Here is an 18,429-nt window from a genome sequence, read left to right as displayed (position 1 = left end):
ATAACAAAATTTTCCCTAGGCAATGCAAATTACATAGCTACAGTAGGTAAATAACAAAAATTATTCTAAGCGATCAATAAACATTCAAGAAATTATTAAGGTAAAAATTATTGCGATCATTCAATTGTCTGATGAGATCATAAAAGATGCATATTTCATATGCACAGTCAAACTTCATGACATAAACAATCAAAGATTCCAGGCTTCTACATTATTTTTATCTCTACATATGCACATACAGGTAGATAAATCTTTTAAATGCTCTTACTTAAAACTCATTCTACTATCCTATAGTCATATTTTAAAACTTCTATGACGCATTCATTTTCTCTTTTGAAAGGACATAATTAGTATTTCAATCCATATTGATTCTAAAAACAGTTTTGTTGATAAATACATTAAACCCTCATTTTATGCGGATTTGATTATACACAGTTTAAGATTTAACGCCTTCATTTCATTCTATGTGAAATTAGCCCTGCAAACAGCAAAAATTTTCCCCTCTTTCAAAATCCAAACTTCTAAAAATGCAGATAACATGCAATAAACTGCATTCTTACATGCTAATAAGAGAGATTGGGCCACAGGAGATATTTTTAGTGGTTGGTTCCAAAGCTCTTTCCAAACCAAGTTATTAAACTCACACAATTAAGAGCTCACTGGAAGAAGAGCTTTTAGAAGTGACTAAGGAGGATGAAACCAATGAGAAGACCGACATTGATGACACACAACCAAAAAACTTGCACATTGAAAATTTCAAGCCATTCCTTAACAATGGCAAATGATATTTCTGATTTGCTGGTGAAAGAAGATCCTGTCATGGAAGTGATGTGAGTAATCATTGATGCGCTGATGCCCTACAAAGAACTGCAGAGAAAAATAATGACTACAATGCACTATTTAAAAGTGGATTAAATAATCAAACAACCTTAAGCTGCATTAGACTATAAAATAATAATTAAAATAAGCTTTTAGTAAGTGGCTAAATTTGTTTAAAAAGCTTTTTGCATGTTATTAAGAAGAATGCTTAAAAACTTTAGTCTTTTTTTTTCCCAGCTGAAGTTTTGGATAATTTCTCCATTTTTTTTCAACAGCATTACATTAATGGAGGAAGCCGGTTTTTTTGTTGTTCCACATAGCATAATGTTATTTGTAATGCATCTTTTTCTTCTGTATGCGATATGATGGACATTTTCATCGAGGTGGAAGTCATCCTCATTGGGCACCATTCTGATGACGTCTTTATCTAATTAAGTTTCTAGCTGAAGGTCTTTGTCAGCCGTCAATCATTGCTCTACATCTCCAACATTGATATCTTTAATTGTGGCTTATAAAAGACAAAAACGTGAACTGTGTCTTCTACCGTTGGGACTCTCTACCTCATCATCTGCGGTATTTTGCCATGAAAAGCAAATTTTCTGAGCGCCAAGATTTCATCAGTGTGGAATGGAAAACATCATTTTTTATGAAATGTTATATATTTTATTTTTACATTTATTTTTGAAACATGACTGGTTAATCTGTTTAGTCTTAATATACAGCTTTTTCGTGGAAAGTAATCCTCGCATAAAACAAGGGTCTAATGCATGTGTTCCTCAATTTATTTTGTATATTCCATGCAACACTATCAACAAAATGGTGCATATTCTTATTGCAAATGACTATGCAAAAGAAATACAAGCTTCATGAGACCAACAAAGTATGCTGGCGGAGTATATTTGTGATGTTAGCATATAATGTACCCTAGGTTAACATCACCATTCAAGCTGTGAAGTACCTGCTTCCAAGTTGTGAACCTTCAATGAACGTTCGTAATGCACACACACACAAGTGAAACAATAGATATCATAGTCATCAATAGGGGGAAGCTTAAAGCTGCATGGCCTGTATGTACATATGTGCACAGAATAACATAATTATATTTCATAAGTAAAAAGAAAGAAAAATATATATGTGCCAAATTATTTTATTTATTAATTTTTTTTTTTACTTCAAGAAAAATTGTGTTTCAAAATATCAACAAATAGGGTTTTTTTTTTTTTTGCAAAGATTTATTTTTGAAGAATATGAATGAAAAAATCCATAAATTTATTACAAATCAAGATAACTATGGCACATTTAACCTTAAAAAACTGCAACAAGTGACTGAATTCATTAAATGGATATCACAGGGGGAAAATAACTTATATAACTTAAATTTTCATCAAATATATCTCTGCAATAATTTTAACATAAATATTAATAAATGTTTTGGACAATACACAAGACATAAATACCTGATCAATGATGTAACAAGAAAAAAAAAAGATTACCTTCCGAAACATCATACAAAATCTTTCAACACTTACAAATGTTTCCAATTTTTATTAGTCCTTTACTGGGATTTAGATTTGTCCTCTTTAATCTTTGGAATGAATAATTTTATAATAGGAGATACTACTGGCCAACCCATATATATGATGTGGCCAATAAAATATACTGATCCATACACCTATTAAAAAGAAATGGATAAAGTAAGTACTGAGACAATATGGCTGTATAAATACTTTCAGCATTTACTGCTTGAATACATTTATAAACAGGGGTGATTGTGAGTTCATCAAAAAATACCTGAAAGTTTCAAAGCGTGAACGGGGGGGGGGGGGGTATCTTTGGCCCCTATTACTTAAGTGCACCTTTACCATAGTTTTAAATAGTTCTGAGTCAAAATATTGTGTGCACATTTAATTAAATTTTTAATGGATTACAAAGTTACTTTTGAGCTGGTGTTATACAAATTATCTTGACATTTGACCATCTTAAGGGATAGTTGTCCATCTTAACTCCCTTGCAGGTATATTTGATGAGTATTATATAATTCAAAATAAATTGCGGAGGTAGGGAGATAAAAGCATAACAAAAAAAGAACATAATTCCGGTATTTTCAGACATGAAAATACCGGAAATACGTCCGAAAATACCGGAAATTCGGTAAAATACCAGACCACAATCACCCCTGTATAAAGTCTTGCACTGAAAAAAAAAATTATAACAAAAAAAAAGAAACTATTTAAGATTTATACTCTTTAAAAATTTTGATCCTTAATTCGGAAGAATCTTTGTCTCGTTCATTGACAAAATAAAGAATAAAGACTCAATCAAACAATCAGAAAATATCTACAGCAGAGTTAAAATTTTTGGCATCAGTCCAAAATCTAGCTAATTCTGAAATTAGAAGTGACATTTCTGTACCTCAGAGCCAGATAACATAAGTCACATTATGATAACTTTACAGTAGAGGGGGAAAAAAATTTTCTGGTGCAGGCAAAGGATGGGACGTGCACTCTTCTAATCCTGGTAAAAAATTGAAAAGGATTATTTGTAAAAAAATTCATTCACATGGCTCGATGCGGAATAGGTTTCCACATACAATACACTAATAAACAGAAAATCGCAATTTCTGGACTTACATCACTCTGGCTCTAAGGTACAGATTTATAGACATTTCTTTGAAGGAAGACAATGCTATTACAGTAAGAAAAACAAAATTGAAAGCACAAATTATTACTTATTATTGCTTTGCTGTAGAAAGGTATATATTTATTCATTTAATAAGACAATATTGTACTATGGGGAGCAAAGTTAAATAGAGTACTTACTTGCATATATCGGTCATATGAAAGTAGGACAAATGGAACAAGACAATAACCCATGAAAATATCGACATAGATCTTCAAAAATAGCATTGTAGGATATTTCAAGGCACTTTGAGTAAAGAAAGCTTTCACTTTGGGTAGTCTAGTATTTAGGAACACTTCCACCTATAAAACATATTACACAAGTAAAAATATAAAAATTGATTGCACTAAATATATAATTATACTAAAAATGAAAAGTAAAACCATGAAATGTAACGTAAAGCATATGATAAAATAAAGCTAACTCATGTGCATGCATTAAGTTGATTTTTGTATCAGTCTACTTTCTGCTTTCAGAGAAAAGTCAAGAAGATTTTAGCATATTTGATGAAAATGAACATTTAGAAAAGAGTAAAAATGAATATGTGTCCTTTCATAAGATCAAAACTATAAACTTTTTAACTTGTGAATGAAAAGGTCTCATGTTAGCAAGCAAGGTTTGAACAAAAAGTTTGTTTTAGTGGTAACAATTTTAATCAATTGATAGTCCAGTCAATAGATACATTTTACCTTGCAAAAAATGGGGTCAAAGATTTTATTTTTTTAGTTTGTACATATTGGTGCCGACATGGAAAAACTAAGTTATCCAACACGAAAGACCCCGGGAGAACTTTTTGGGGCCGAAAAATGACAAAAAATTATGACTTTTTTTGTTTTTTCCAAAATATCTCAGAAATGGTTCAACTTAGAAAAAAGTTTTAAATGAAACGTTTAAAGAACATAAAATTTCCTACAACTTTTGTATTTACAACTTTTTTGTAGCACAAATAACAAGCTTGCTATAGCTCTTTGAAAATAGGCAGTTTTCCTCCACTCCGAAAAAAAAAAAATCTTTCACACTGAAAGCAAGGCGTCATAATTATTAGAACTTGAATAGAAACTTTAGTTTCAGAGAGTTTATCGACAGTTTGAGTAGTTTGAGTTTCTTGTTTTGTTTAAGTTAAAGGGAACGGAGGCATTTACCCTCAGCTGTGAAAGACAAATGATTTCCAAGGTCTCCTTTTTTCCTTCGTCATCCGATGCGCTTTCACGCACTTCGCTGAAGGGGTTCACAAAAAGTGTGACTTTCAAGAAGCTGTAACTCGCTTGCTTTTCATGCTACAAAAATGTTGTAATGACAAAAGTTGAAGGAAATTTAATCCTCTTTAACATTTGCATCGGAAGTTTTTTTGTAATTTTAACCATTTTTGAGATATTTTGAAAATACTACAAAAAGTCACACATTTTTGGGGGTTTTCGGCCCCCAAAAGTTCTCCCGAGGTCTTTCGTGTTGGATAACTTGGTTTTTTCATATTGGCACTAGTATACACAAATTTAAAAAATAAACTCTTTGACCCCATTTTTTGTAAGGCAAGCCCGTTTTTTTCTACCTATTGACTGGACTATGAGGCAGCGAAAAGCAAAGGGATGTAAGCGGTAAAATTAAAAATTTGAAGATAACCAGTACAAAACCTCTCCTCTATCTTGGGGCAAGACATAGTACTAGTAGCCCTGGTAGGTGCTATTATACAAAATGATTTAGAAAACTTTTCAACGATAGCCTACCCAGGACCTTATCTTTAACAGCGTTTTACTCAAAACTTGGAATCAACATTTGAGTAAAAATGTCCGCTTACATCTCTTTGCTTCTCCTGCCTCAATAGGGAAGTTGCAACCTATTAAATGTTCATATTTTGGCTATTGGATATTGTTAATTGACCCTCAAAACTAAAAAATTCACCATCACCGAATTTTAAAGCACTGTGGTTGATTTTAATATCCTCATGTAACATCAATGAGGATATTCGAATATTTCCGAGAGGATGAGAGGTTTAATGTTCCAGAAACGCGAGGAGATAAGCCTTTTACGTTTCGTCTTCGAAGTCGAATGCGTGACCTTCGGCTTCTCCCCTATCGGAAGAGGGCATGACGTCACTTCCTATGCCATTTGATGTCACAAGAGCTTGAACTATAAAAATTAATTAAAAAAAAACTACTTATCGTATCGCAAAAATGTTTTCACCTATGATGTTCATACATGTTACTCTATCATATAAAAATAAAATTGAAAAATCGAAAACTTCCCTATTGTTGCTTTCTTTCCACATTAATATTAAAATTTGTCTTGAAGAAGTTGCTTTTCATTTCTTGTAACACTTATTATGCATTGAGTGTAGTTTTTTCCGTCCCTATCATTTCAGAGCTATCATTTAACCCAAATTTTTATACAAAAATTTTAATACGTTTTTTATAGCATCTCACGATTGGGCAACTGCTAACATATTTAACATGCATTTGATTAAGTGACTGTCATTAAAAATCAAAACCAACTTTAAAAGTAGTTTTAAGGCATTAAATTTTATTTTACAGCTTCAAATAACTCATCCATTGTTGTAGCATAACTTTTCACTTAGAATTTCTTAAACTATGAAAGGAAAAGTAGCTTACGTCTTTTTCCAAGTACATCACAATGAATTCATTCAGAAAACAAACATAATATCCTGAATGAAGGCCATGCCATACTGCCAGGAAGAACAGGGCTGCAGCTTGAGATATATAACGGTTTCCAAGAAATTTTAATCTCTTAAACACATACCTTTCAATAAAAAATGTAGTACTTCAGAAACAGGTAACACACACACTAATAACTACAAATAAAAACACGTAAAGTGAAGAAAATATTGAAATTTTAAGAACCACATAAAACCAGTAATTTAAAGAAAAAAATAAATACACAAAATTACTACATTAAATTCGCCCTTATATCTTCGGTCTTGTCACGAAGTTAAAAGTTATCGATCAAAGTATTTTATGTTACTGTCATAGAGGAAGATTGTGTAGTCTTAAATTAAAAAAGAAGAAGTTTTGAAGGAGTACAAACCAAAATGAAGGAGTCTGAAGGGCCCTTCGGCAAAATTTCTTAAATGAAGGATTATTGGAGCAGTTTGAAGGAGCATACGAACCCTGTGCATAAAAACTTCAAGAAATTGTCACTGGAACTGGTTTTGCAAAAAATTTCCCAAGAAAAATTACATTAGAAACTTGCTCTGTACGCAATTTTCGACGTATCAAGGGTTGGGAAAAATAAATTTTGAACTGTAGAAAATACATAGGAATTTTTATGGAAAATATTTTTTTTTTTTTTTTTTTTGAGACATTAAGGGTTTCAAGGCAAGAAGGTTCGAGACATCAAGGTTTGACTGTATATTAATAAATTTCCCCATTCTCTTCAAATATAAAGTTCACATTCATGCAATGAATGTGATTAACAACATGATCTCTAAAGATACTTTATCTGGTTTTGATCATGTGGATTTGCAAGCCACTGATGCACTTGAAAGGCTTCATTGCGTTCTTTCAACCAATAGACAATGCTAGACCCACAATGTGAAACATAGCCCTATAAAAAGGTCTTTTCCTATATCAATGCAAAATTTAGCATGAACAGGTGTTCATGATATGCAGCAATGGGCATATGTAACCCAATGCATTGAGTGTACTTCCTATGCAAGAACTCAGGCTATGGAATGAAAAAATATTTCCCCCCTAACAATATTACCATCATTATATTCTTTTTTTCAGCATTAGCTACAGTACTTTTATTTTAAGATGTTCATCACTGCACTGTACAACAAACATCTATTCAACAGAGCAGAAAACAAGGATTAATATTAAATTAAAAATTTAAATAACCACGAATCTTGATTGCCAACCTCATATTAAGATGAATCTTGCAGATCAGAACATGCATAAAATTCAAACATTTAATTTTTCTTCTAGAAAACATAGGAAACATGGAAAGGGAAAGATAATCACAACTAGGAAAATTTGCTAGTCGCAAAAATAGAATTAAGAGAGAAAATCGAAAATCCTTTTAATAGCAGTTATTTATACTAAATTACAAATATTTTATTTGTTAACAAATACAAACCAGCAACCGATAAAAATTTTAAATCATCGAGGCTTTCCCTTTTCACTGGCTAACGATGAAATCATTACTAATAGAGGGGATTAGATTTGTATTTAAAATCTGCTAAACAAGTTGTACCTAAAGTTCTATCTATCTTGGAAGTTTCAAAGAAATTCCATTATATGCAGAAAGATTCGTTTTTTAAAGTTAGCACTATAGGTTAAAATGTGTTAGTAAGTCTTCACAATGGAAATTGTGAAAGAACAGAAATTAAAAGTTTTTAACTAGAATCTCAGCTAAATAAAATCCAATAAAGATGGGACCTAGCTAAGAACACTCTCAAATAAGTCATTTTTCGAACAAAAAATCAATTATTAAATCAGTTTCATCCGTTATGGAGCTACAGTATCCCAGACAAACACATAAACTACTTTCTTTTTATGTTGGGGGTTAATAAGCTCCCCCCACCCAACCCAATTCCAGACGAATGAGCAACAGTGCAGTTGTGGTGTTGCCATACAAACTGAACTGCTTTTGTTGATATACCTTCATCAAAATGTATGCAGCTACCATTCATGATTCGAAGCCCCATACAAAAGTTTTCCAGTAGAGACATTCCACAATTGACACAGGTCTGGAAGTCCCCTAATACACTTAACACATTAATTGCTTGAAAGTAGTATGCTGGTCATTCTAAACACACATTGTTGAAAATGGTATTTGTCTTTTATTTATGCCCATGACATGGTGCACTACAGCTTCCAAACTGCTGATGGTGGTGCACTTCACCGAGTGCAGTTTAACAAAATAGCCTACATTTCAGCTTTTATTTACCACCATGTTGGGCCTAGAGGCAACCGGCTAATTAATTGCAGTTAAACTTTAGCAGTAACAGTTTAAAACAGTAGTTAACTGCAGCGGGAAGATAAAGGGCAGTATTTGCAGAAATGAGTTTTTGAGATATTTGAAAAAACCTGTTTGGGATTTCAAACTAACAACATGGAAATGTTGGAATTGGACATTGTGTGGTTTTCATCTGTAACCAAACAAGCAAGCTTATACAAAAGTTCATGATACTTACTGGCCAATCCACAGATTTGTATTTATGTTAAAAGACTTGATTATGCCTTCAAATGTTGTTGTAATTGAGAAATCATGCAATTTTACATTAGCGCAGCCATCCCATAAATGCTCTCCATCTTTATCTTTTCCATTATAGGTCATTCCAGTCAATATACAAGTACCCTCCTGAAAAAAAAAAAGTTATTTTAGGAGACATGAGAGAGACATCAGTTTACATAATGAACCAGAGGTGATAGTGGACTCAAGTAAATTTTTCTGAAGAGTGAAATCTTTGGAAACTATGAAGAAGTTTGACAACTGAATCAAACTGAACTTATAACCACAATTATCAAATGACAGAATGAAAAAATAGTAATGACATTGTCATTAAAAGTTGAAAAATCAAGCCAAATGTAAATTACATAAATGAATTACATTGTTGAAAGCGGGAAGGACAACAAGTTTAGTTCTAATTACTCTTTAGCCACTTAATAGTTCTTCCCTCATATTCTAATCATACATGTGATTGAGGATATTTTAACTCTTCATTTGATTAAAAAAATAAACACAAGGAGAGCAAAAGGAATGTTATGGTGAATAGAATAGGGTGGGGGGGACTGAGTTAGTTCTATTTCCACTATTCATTTAAAATTAACAAGAGTATGAAAGCTCCATTAAAGCACTTAAAATATTTATTCTAAAGCTCATGAAAATTACTCTAACTGTCAAACAAATTTGTAGAAAAACCGAAACCTTTTCCCAAAAAAGGAATTTTTTTTGTTTCTGTAAAGTTTAAATCGCGAAAATTTGCCAACAAGCAGAAAATTCTCATCCCTGTAAGTACTCTCACTGGTTAGGAAGATCTGTCAGCTATTAGAGAAGAGTAGGGTTTTTTTTGAACTATTAATAATCATTAAAAAAAAGTCTTGATTTAAAATAAACAGCTATTACTTCCCTAAGAGAATGAAAGTTGCACAATATTTACTACCTAACTTTCTAAATGTGTACTAATCACTTTGTCAACACATTAGAATTGAAACTGATTTAAGTATCCAAAGTAACCACTTAGCAAAATTCGACTTTACCTTTTTGCAGTGAAAACTGTTCAGTATAAATATTTCAATCACTTGTTTTCCCTGGGTCTACAGAATTTCCCCTCTTTGCTCATCATAATCAGAAATGAGGAAAATATTTTTGTAAAAATCACACTCCTTAATTATTAGCTGTTCATTTTCATGATAGTTAAATGAAATATGACGAACTTAGAAGTTAGTTTTTAAAATATATTCTATAAATAACACTCAAGAACAAGTATAGGCTTAGACCAGGGGTGCCCACAGGGGGGGAATATAACGCAAGTTGCGCCATCAAAATTTTTGGGGGGGATTTTTTTTTCAGGTTTTTTTTTTTTAGAACATGAAATCTTTGAATTTTGGAAAGAAAAAATATTCTAACTCATTCAACAAGAAATAGATGCATTAATAATACTTTGTTTCATGTATCCCTCAGGGAAGTTCCCATAGCCCGTCCCCCCCCCCCCCCAGTTTTCAGAAATGGGGCCGCCAGTATCATTTTGGCGATGCAACTAACGAAGAAAAAGGGAAACTCTCCATTGTTTTGAAAAATTAAAATATTAATTATAAATGAACAATTAAAATAATTGTGACAAAAAAGTATTTTTTCTATAAAATTTTAATAGAAAATGTAACCTTAAAATACAGTTTAGGAACATCCATGATTCTCTTTTATTAAGAGTATCTAAGTAAGGGCCGCAGAAATGCAAGCTTCAAACTTTTTTTACTAACACAAAAAAAAAGAGTATTCAGCACAGCACAGTCTTCACTAGGCCACAGAGTGGGTATGTCTGCCTAGTCGGAAACTATGGGCACGGCTCAAATTATTGTGCATAGAGTAAAATTAGCATAATGGGAGGAAGGACCGGCGCCAAACTAACACGGTGCACGCCTTGCCTCTCGACGGCCCTGGTTATACAAAACCGTGCTTCACGGTTCTTCAGTAAAAACAAAACATAAATAAATAGGACAGCCCATAGAATAGGAGTCGCCGAAACATTCCCCTTTTTTTTGATAAAAAATGTCCTGAAAATCATTGCTAAGAGCACAAAAATGCATGGATCGCCGAAATAAATTTGAAATAGAGAGAGAGAGGAAAAAAAAAACAGTTAAGTGCAAACAGAGATCCAAAGTATTGTAATGAATACTCACACCAAAAATTTTAAATGTTTGAATGTAAAAATCGTAAGTAAATCAAAGCTTGATCAAGAGATGCAGGTGGTATATTTAAATTAAAATGAAGCCGAATAGAGACCTAAGGTATCGCAGAAAATTACCACATCCGTTCAAAATGTTAAAAGTCCTTTTTCTAAGTCCGTAAACACTTCTATTGCAAGAAAACAAAAATATTAGGCTGGGAATTGGAAAACTTTATTATGGAAAATCCAAGCAAATACAACGTGTTTGGCAAAGGAAAATTGGAAAAAAATATTGCCACAATATGTATATCAATAATTGAAATTTATAATTTAGATAGGAGGGACGTCGCCAAACTGAAAGGAAGAGTGGGGAACTCCAAAGCCTTCTTTTTACGTCCTCAAAGCTGGCCTGGAAGTGAGTTTTTAAAACTTAGGTTTTGAAAAAATCCTGGGAAAACGTTCTCAAACCCATCCTTTACCCTAACGTCATTAAAGATGGCCCAGACCTGAGTATTTAGGACTGCAATTTCGAAAAACCGAGAGAGTGTTCCCGACGTAACCTCCGAGAAACGTCCTCTCAATTAATCATTCATCATCATTCAAGGAAAAATAAATTTCGTCTTTTCGGCTTTAATTTCAAAAAAACTCCGAGATTTCCCGAAACTGTCATCCTCCAAATACTACCGAAGATCCTCAAAAATTTCATTGTTAAAGCTTCCAATCAAAAAAAATTTCGGGGGGTGATCTCCAAAACCTTCTATCCCTCTAACATTATTTAAAATCATCTACGATTGCGTTAATTGAATTTCAATTTTGAAAATTTGCCAGGGGAGGACTCAAAATCTCTCCACTCCTTAACATTATCAAAAAATCTTCAAAAACTGCGGTTTCAACAGATCGAAATTTTTTCCAGAGAATGCCCCACCCTGCTCTCTCTCTCTCTCTCTCGCCAACATCATCAAAAATGTCTTAAATCTCGCTTTTAGTGCTTCAATATTTCAATTACAAAACATTTCTGGTCGCGAGCCCCTTCAAAACTCCCCTCCCCCCGTTTCATCGAAGGTTGGCTTAAATAACGTTTTCGGAGTTTTGATTTCAAGAAACTGACGATGCACTAAATTTTAGCAAAGGTGTCTACAATCACGTTTTTAAGACTTCAAAATTTCAAAACATTCTGGAAGGGGGGTGGCCCCCCACATCTCTTTTCCCTTTAATATCACCATAGATCGTCTAAAACTGCATTTTTCGAAATGAAATTTTCAAGCTATTCCCGGGGGAGTACCCCCGGAACCCCCTTTACGTGTCGCAATCAGAAATAATTCACAATTGGGAATGTGTGCTTGAGGTTTGTATTTTGAAAAATTATAGAACGATGACCCAGAGAGTCTTCCTCCCTTAACATCACCATAGATCGTGTAAAACTGTTTTTCAAATAACAATCTTGAAAACTCTCGGGGGAGGACCCCCGGACCCCCTCTTCTGAACATGATTAAATATAACGTACGATTGTGTTGGGAACTTAAATTTGGAAAAATTATCGGGAGAGGCTATCCTGGAATTCCTCTCCCCTTCCTCCCAAACTTAAAATATAGTCTAAAACTGCGTTTTTATGTCCTCAATTTCGAAATAATGCAAGAAGGTAGCCCTCCGACGTAACCTAATTCTGATTGAATATTATACTTATGATTAAATTTATATTACTAGTACTAAGGTCTAGCAATATGACTTTCTCTGCTAAAAAGAAGCCAAATCTCTCTCTCTGCATATTTGAAAATGAGTTTGAAACAATTAAGGGGCCGCCAAAAGCTTACCCCCCCCCCCCCCCCCAGTTTTTTGACCTAGCGACAGCACTGGTACTCTTTCCAAAATTTAATGACCGTGTCTCTTTTTTCAATGAAGGGAACATCATAGACGGATGGAGTTGGTGTCCGTTTCAAAGCTGGATCAGACGATTTGATTTCTTTTCAGTTTTTTATTAATTTTCTAGAAGTAGCACGATTTTGCTTGATGTATACGTGTGACAGTGATGAGAGGGAGAGAGATTGAAAATGTTTTATTGTTTGTAATAATTCTGACCAGTATGCTCTTAGTTTTTCACTGATTCATTTGCATCTTGACAATCGTCAAGAACTAGTTTTGAAGTTTGCGAATAAAGTATTTTTTATCCCTCCAATCGACAATTAATATATTTTCTTCATTAACTAGCTTAAGCTTATAAAGAATTTTTCTCATTTCACTTTACCCCCATCTTCTCTACCATTTTTAAACTGATTATTTATCAATTTATCATTAGATTATTTTTATTAAAACTTTCAGTGATGTTGGTTTTCGCTGATGGAAGTAGAACAGTCTGTTCTTAAGTTGTTTAAATTATTTTTCGTAAATCATATTTACTTTCTTCTATGTCTGATATGTATAGAAGGATATTTGATTCGTTAAAGTTCTCGAGTTTTGATTTTCGATGTTGCTGAATTGCTGAATCCATTTTTGAGAGTTTCCGAAAAATATCTGTCACGGTGTGTGTGATCCATCTTTTTTGGCTATGTGACATCAATTTTAGAAAATTTCCAGGAGAGTGCCTCCACTGTAACGCCAGAATAACACCCTCTTTATCAACAGGAGTGATCTAAAACTGCGTTTCGAGAACTGCAATTTTGAACTGCATAGGAGAGAGCCCGATTCCCCCTTCCTTAACACGATCAAAGACAAGCCTAGAAGTGCTTATTTGGTGTATCAATTTTAAAAAATTGCCGGGGGAATGGCACCGAAATTCACCTTCCACTAACGTTTTCAAGATCCATTAAAACTGCGTTTTTAAAGCTACAAGTTCGAAAATTTAAGTAGATTGCCATTCTACCCCTCCCCCCCCCCCCTCTCTTCAACACTATTAAAAAATCATCTTAAATTTGGTTTTCAGGGCTGCAATTTCGAGAAAATTCCGGGATAGCTACCGAAAACTTTTTCTTAACGTCTCAAAGGTCGGCTACAATTGCGATTTTAGAGCTTCAATTTTAGAAAACTGCTTTTTTCCCAACCGTAGATAGCGTTTTTAAGACTTTAATTTTTAAAATTTTCCTGGGGTGAGCCCTATAGGATCTCTTCTTTCCCTAACCTTACCACAGATGGTCTAAAACTGCGCTTTTAGAACTACAATTTCGAAAACAAAGGAGAGTCCTCCTTAACACAACGTTAGACTATCTACAATTGCACTTTTAAAGTTTCAATACTGAAACATTAACCGGAAGGGCCCACCAAAACTTTTATCCCCCTAAAATCACCAGAGATCGTCTAAAACTGTGGTTTCGAAAATTTTCCGGGGAGAAACTCCCGGCCCCCTCTATTTAAGTGACAAAAAAATAAAATTCATATTGTATAGATTTATGTTCTATAATTCTAGTAATTACTCCATCTCAAGCCAGAAAGTTGAATCCCCTCTCCCTGTAATTATTCATACGTTTGGAAAAAAATCGTAGCAAAATTCAGGGGTACCCAAAACTTGTTTACTCAAGCTCAACGTTGTAAAATTTGGGAAAGCAAGGCGGGTCAACAATCCAAAAATAATCAAATGGTATTTGTTAGCGCTACCCCCCCCCCCCCCCCGTGAATTTGACTGGAAATTAAACACTCTAAAAACTGTTATCTTTAACCCGATTCGAAAGTGAGAAAATTTTTGGGGGGGAATTTGCGCCATTGAGCTTGGGGGGGGGGGGGATGGGCACCCCTGGCTTAGACTCATTCAAACTTTCTTTAACCTTAAAAATCAAGCTCAAAAAAGATAATGGCATGTTATGAATATTTTACCTGAAGTACATAAATTATCTTAACAAAATTAAAAAACATGTTAAATTAGGAGAAAAAGTGCACAAACTACCTTTTTTTCTTTCTTATTTTTCTAATGAGAAAAAAATTTAAACATGTAAAAAATGTTTTTATACTTACTGAAATAAGCCAACAAGCTATGTATTTATATAATGCTATTTTCCCCCATATTCCTATGATGAGAAGTTTCTTCCACAGCTGATAGTCCTATCACAAAAAAACTTTCTTCAAGTAACCAATTGTATCAATCAATTCAAAACTTATGTCAAAAGGAATCTATTTAAAGAGTACATTACAGTTTGTAAATCTGAAAATATAGTTTCTAAAGTTAGAAAAGGAAGAATTATATACATACAAATTAATTACAATTGAGCAAGGATGTTGAACTGTTGAAAAATGTATAAAATACTATTAAATTCATCTAGTTTTCCAGATAAGAAATAATTCACAGTTACGGTATTCTATGGATTGAATCTTGTGCAAAAGCAGAATTATAATCATTCAAAAATCATGCATCTAAATCTGTACTATAATTGAAGGGGAACGCTGTTCCCCAAAATATATTATTTACTATAGAAAAATAATGCAAATTTGCTTTGAATTGGCTTCTAATCACCTCTTTTTTATAAAATAATTGTGTTTTTAAATTTAAGGTGATTAAATAATATCTAAACTAACGTTTTTTGCCAAATAAAAATAATCTACCATGATGTCTACTCTGCATAGGCGGCTACTGTACAAAAAAAAGTGGGTGTCAAAAGAGGTGTGAAAGATTAGGGGGGCAGGGCCCCTAATGTTTTTTTTTTTTTCGTAAAACTGGACTACAACAGTAATGATTAAATGACTTCCAAAAATGTGGAATATGGCCTTTAAATTCAGAACCGATGGCCACCGTAGACTGTCCCCTTCTAATTTTAAGTTCCATTCTTATGAAATAACATGAGAAAAGCCCCTTATTTCAAATTTTTGGCTTTTATTTTCATGAAATATATTAATTCATCAAGCAAAAAATTCCTATGTTACTCTGTAAACAGGCGAGTTCCCCCAACTACAGCACTGATTTTTTTTTAATATTACAGCAATGATCTAAATACCTTTTCAGAAAAACATCAGTGGCAAAACTACACTAGCAATCTTAACCAGCCAAAAATACCCTTCCCTGTCTCATGGAACTTATTTGCAATGAATTTCATCCCCAGGGACCGCATTGAGCATTCGCCAAAGCGCCAAATGCGATAAAATCGTAAATTCGGCGAAAAAAGTTCGAATTTGGTAAATTTATTGTCCAAAATTTCCATAGAAAAAAAATCTACATTCAGACGTCAATCTAGATAAAAATTAGGTCCGTTTACAAACTTCGGACCATTCACAAAATTTCGAACCCTCAAAAACGAACTGTTCACTAAAACTCCCAGATTAGCAGTTACTGAAAGTTGTTTTATCCTCCGATCATCGAACCACTCCGGGCAGAATGAGGTGCGCGCACGCGCATTAGCATTGGATACAAGGAAGGATGATGTTTGGCTCTTGCCTTGTCTTGTCTTTACTTCATTAAAAGCTTTTATTTCTACTCACAAATTTATTAAAGAATGATAAATACCACTTTAAGTTGTTTTTAGCCATTTTCTCCTTTTTACTGTACTAGTACGAACAATCATATTTCTTGGCCATTTTATAAATTTCGAACAGAAAGCGTATGCGGAGCGAGGAAAATCAGATATTGTTGCTTTATTAAATTCTTTCTTCTTTCGTAACAAGCTTAAAGTATCATTTATTATTACTTTTCTAATTGGAAAAGAATTTAGTTTTTTTGAAAAATCACATATAATTTGTCAAAAAACTGTACTTGGCTTTTTTTCTCGCAAAATTCCTAAAAACGGACAAAAATTCCTGTATTGACCCCTGCCCTCATCCCCAAAAAATTAAGTTATACTTCACTCTCTGATTAAATGACTCTTTAAACTACCATCGCTTGACCTGTTAATGGCCATCTGAAATGTCTTAGATCTGCACTGGATCGAAAGGAGCCCATTCACCTATACTAAGTACAACACCGAGCAGGCATCACCAGTCATATTCTAGCTAGCCTGGGTTTAGATAAGGATTAGTTTTTATATGTCCTCTTACTGTTGTAGATTTTCCAGACAACTTTTGGGCTGGTGAACCTGATGTAGCCAAGAGTTAGTTAAGGTGGGATTAGAAATAAAAATACAAAAAAATAAAATAAATCAGAATTTAAGAGGAAACTATGACCCTGTGTTTAGATTGTAGTACAAAAATTAATGAAAAAAAAACTAAGTTAATTCTAAAAAATTTCATTAATAGCTCATGCTCAATCAAAAGTAACCGATTCAATTCATCTGCAAAATTACAGGGTCATTATTTTCCTCATATGAGGTACATGGGCGGATTTATGGGGGGGCAGAGGGGGGCAATGCCCCCCCAGTTTTGGGAGGACTTTATGTAGTTACAACACATCTTCCAAAAATTTAAAAAAAATCATTATTTTTTTTGTTTTTGAACAGTTCAGAAGAGCATGGGTGGATTTATGGAGGAGGGGGCAAAGGGGGCAATGCCCCCAGTTTTGGGAAGAGTTTATATAGTAACAACTTATCTTCCAAAATCTTATAACAAAAAGATGATTTTTTCTTTTTTGAATAGTTCAATGAAAATGAAGAGAATAGCGAATGTCCTTTTTTGAATGGAGAAAAGAAAAAGAAAAAAAAACGAACATTAAATACAAATAGTACAGCTGTCACTGGGGTACTGAAAATTGGTCTAAATTCACTATTTTGGACTGAAAACCATTTGGTCAATATATGAATGAAAATATAGGCTAAACGAGCTATGCATTCAGCTGCAACACTTATAATAATTGACGTTTGGGACACTCCCTTTCCCCTCCCCAATTTGCTCTAACAGAACGATCTACTCGTTACGATTTGTTTTCTCTCTTTTCAAAATGTTTAATTTTCAATTTGCGTGATTTCAAAAACTAGATGTTTTGGGTTGTTACAGACGAAAGATTTTGAAGAACCTTCTGGATTCACACGTTCAAATGAAATTGGCTGATTTGAAATGTATGCTATTAGAAAAGAAGTACATAGCTAAAAGGTTTTTGTACAGCAAAATACTATCAAATGTAACAATTAACACCATACTCAATGAATGTATGTAACAATGAAACAAAAAACTGGAAAAATTGTCCAACCATTGAACAAACAGAACGTAAAATAATTAAATCAAAACTAAATTTCTGATTTTCCAGAATCATACATTGTAAGGAAAACATCTGAATAAAAGAAAAAGTGAGGGAGATATATTTCCGGCATGAAAGTTTTGCACAATTCTTGTAAGATCGCATTATTACCTGATGAAATGTTTTTATAACTGTGTTTTCTTCATTTTTTAAAGGAAAAAATTTGTATATATGAAATTAATAGTTAGAAATGTACTTCATGCGCTTGGAAAGTTTTCGGCTTGGTTTTTTTTTTTTTTTTTGAGAAAGAAAAGTAAATACTATCGCAGACTGAATAAATTTTAGTTATCTGAATGTTCTGATTGATTGAATCTTTTTACTTAGAGGGAAAGTACCATTTTCCTTACTTTCTAAATACTGTTTAAAATTTATGGTAAGTCATAATCATCTAAGTCTAAATGAGACAGTTATTGTCATTATTGAAATCTGAGTAATTCAGTCATCAAAAGTTTTGGAAAAGTTTGCTGAAATTTGATAAAAATCTTACACAGATTGGTAAAACCATAAAAAT

General features: G+C 33.2%; 1 protein-coding gene across 1 annotated transcript in view; it reads right to left on the bottom strand.

The window, feature by feature from the left end:
* Positions 1–2,231: 2,231 nt before the first annotated feature.
* The window catches only part of LOC129230691 (lysophospholipid acyltransferase 5-like), a 50,540-nt gene continuing 34,342 nt past the window's right edge, over positions 2,232–18,429 (bottom strand). Inside the window, exons 9-13 of the mRNA XM_054865110.1 lie at positions 14,780–14,866; positions 8,648–8,814; positions 6,105–6,252; positions 3,639–3,800; positions 2,232–2,491 (exon numbers count right to left, since the gene is read on the bottom strand). Coding sequence (XP_054721085.1) covers positions 2,375–2,491; positions 3,639–3,800; positions 6,105–6,252; positions 8,648–8,814; positions 14,780–14,866 — 681 coding nt within the window. The 3' untranslated portion in view covers positions 2,232–2,374. The remainder of the gene's footprint in view (positions 2,492–3,638; positions 3,801–6,104; positions 6,253–8,647; positions 8,815–14,779; positions 14,867–18,429) is intronic.

Source organism: Uloborus diversus, chromosome 9, assembly GCF_026930045.1.
Source record: "Uloborus diversus isolate 005 chromosome 9, Udiv.v.3.1, whole genome shotgun sequence".
NCBI lineage: Eukaryota > Metazoa > Arthropoda > Arachnida > Araneae > Uloboridae > Uloborus > Uloborus diversus.
The sequence above is the reverse complement of the archived record's forward strand: the minus strand, read 5'-3'. Positions and strand labels throughout refer to the sequence as shown.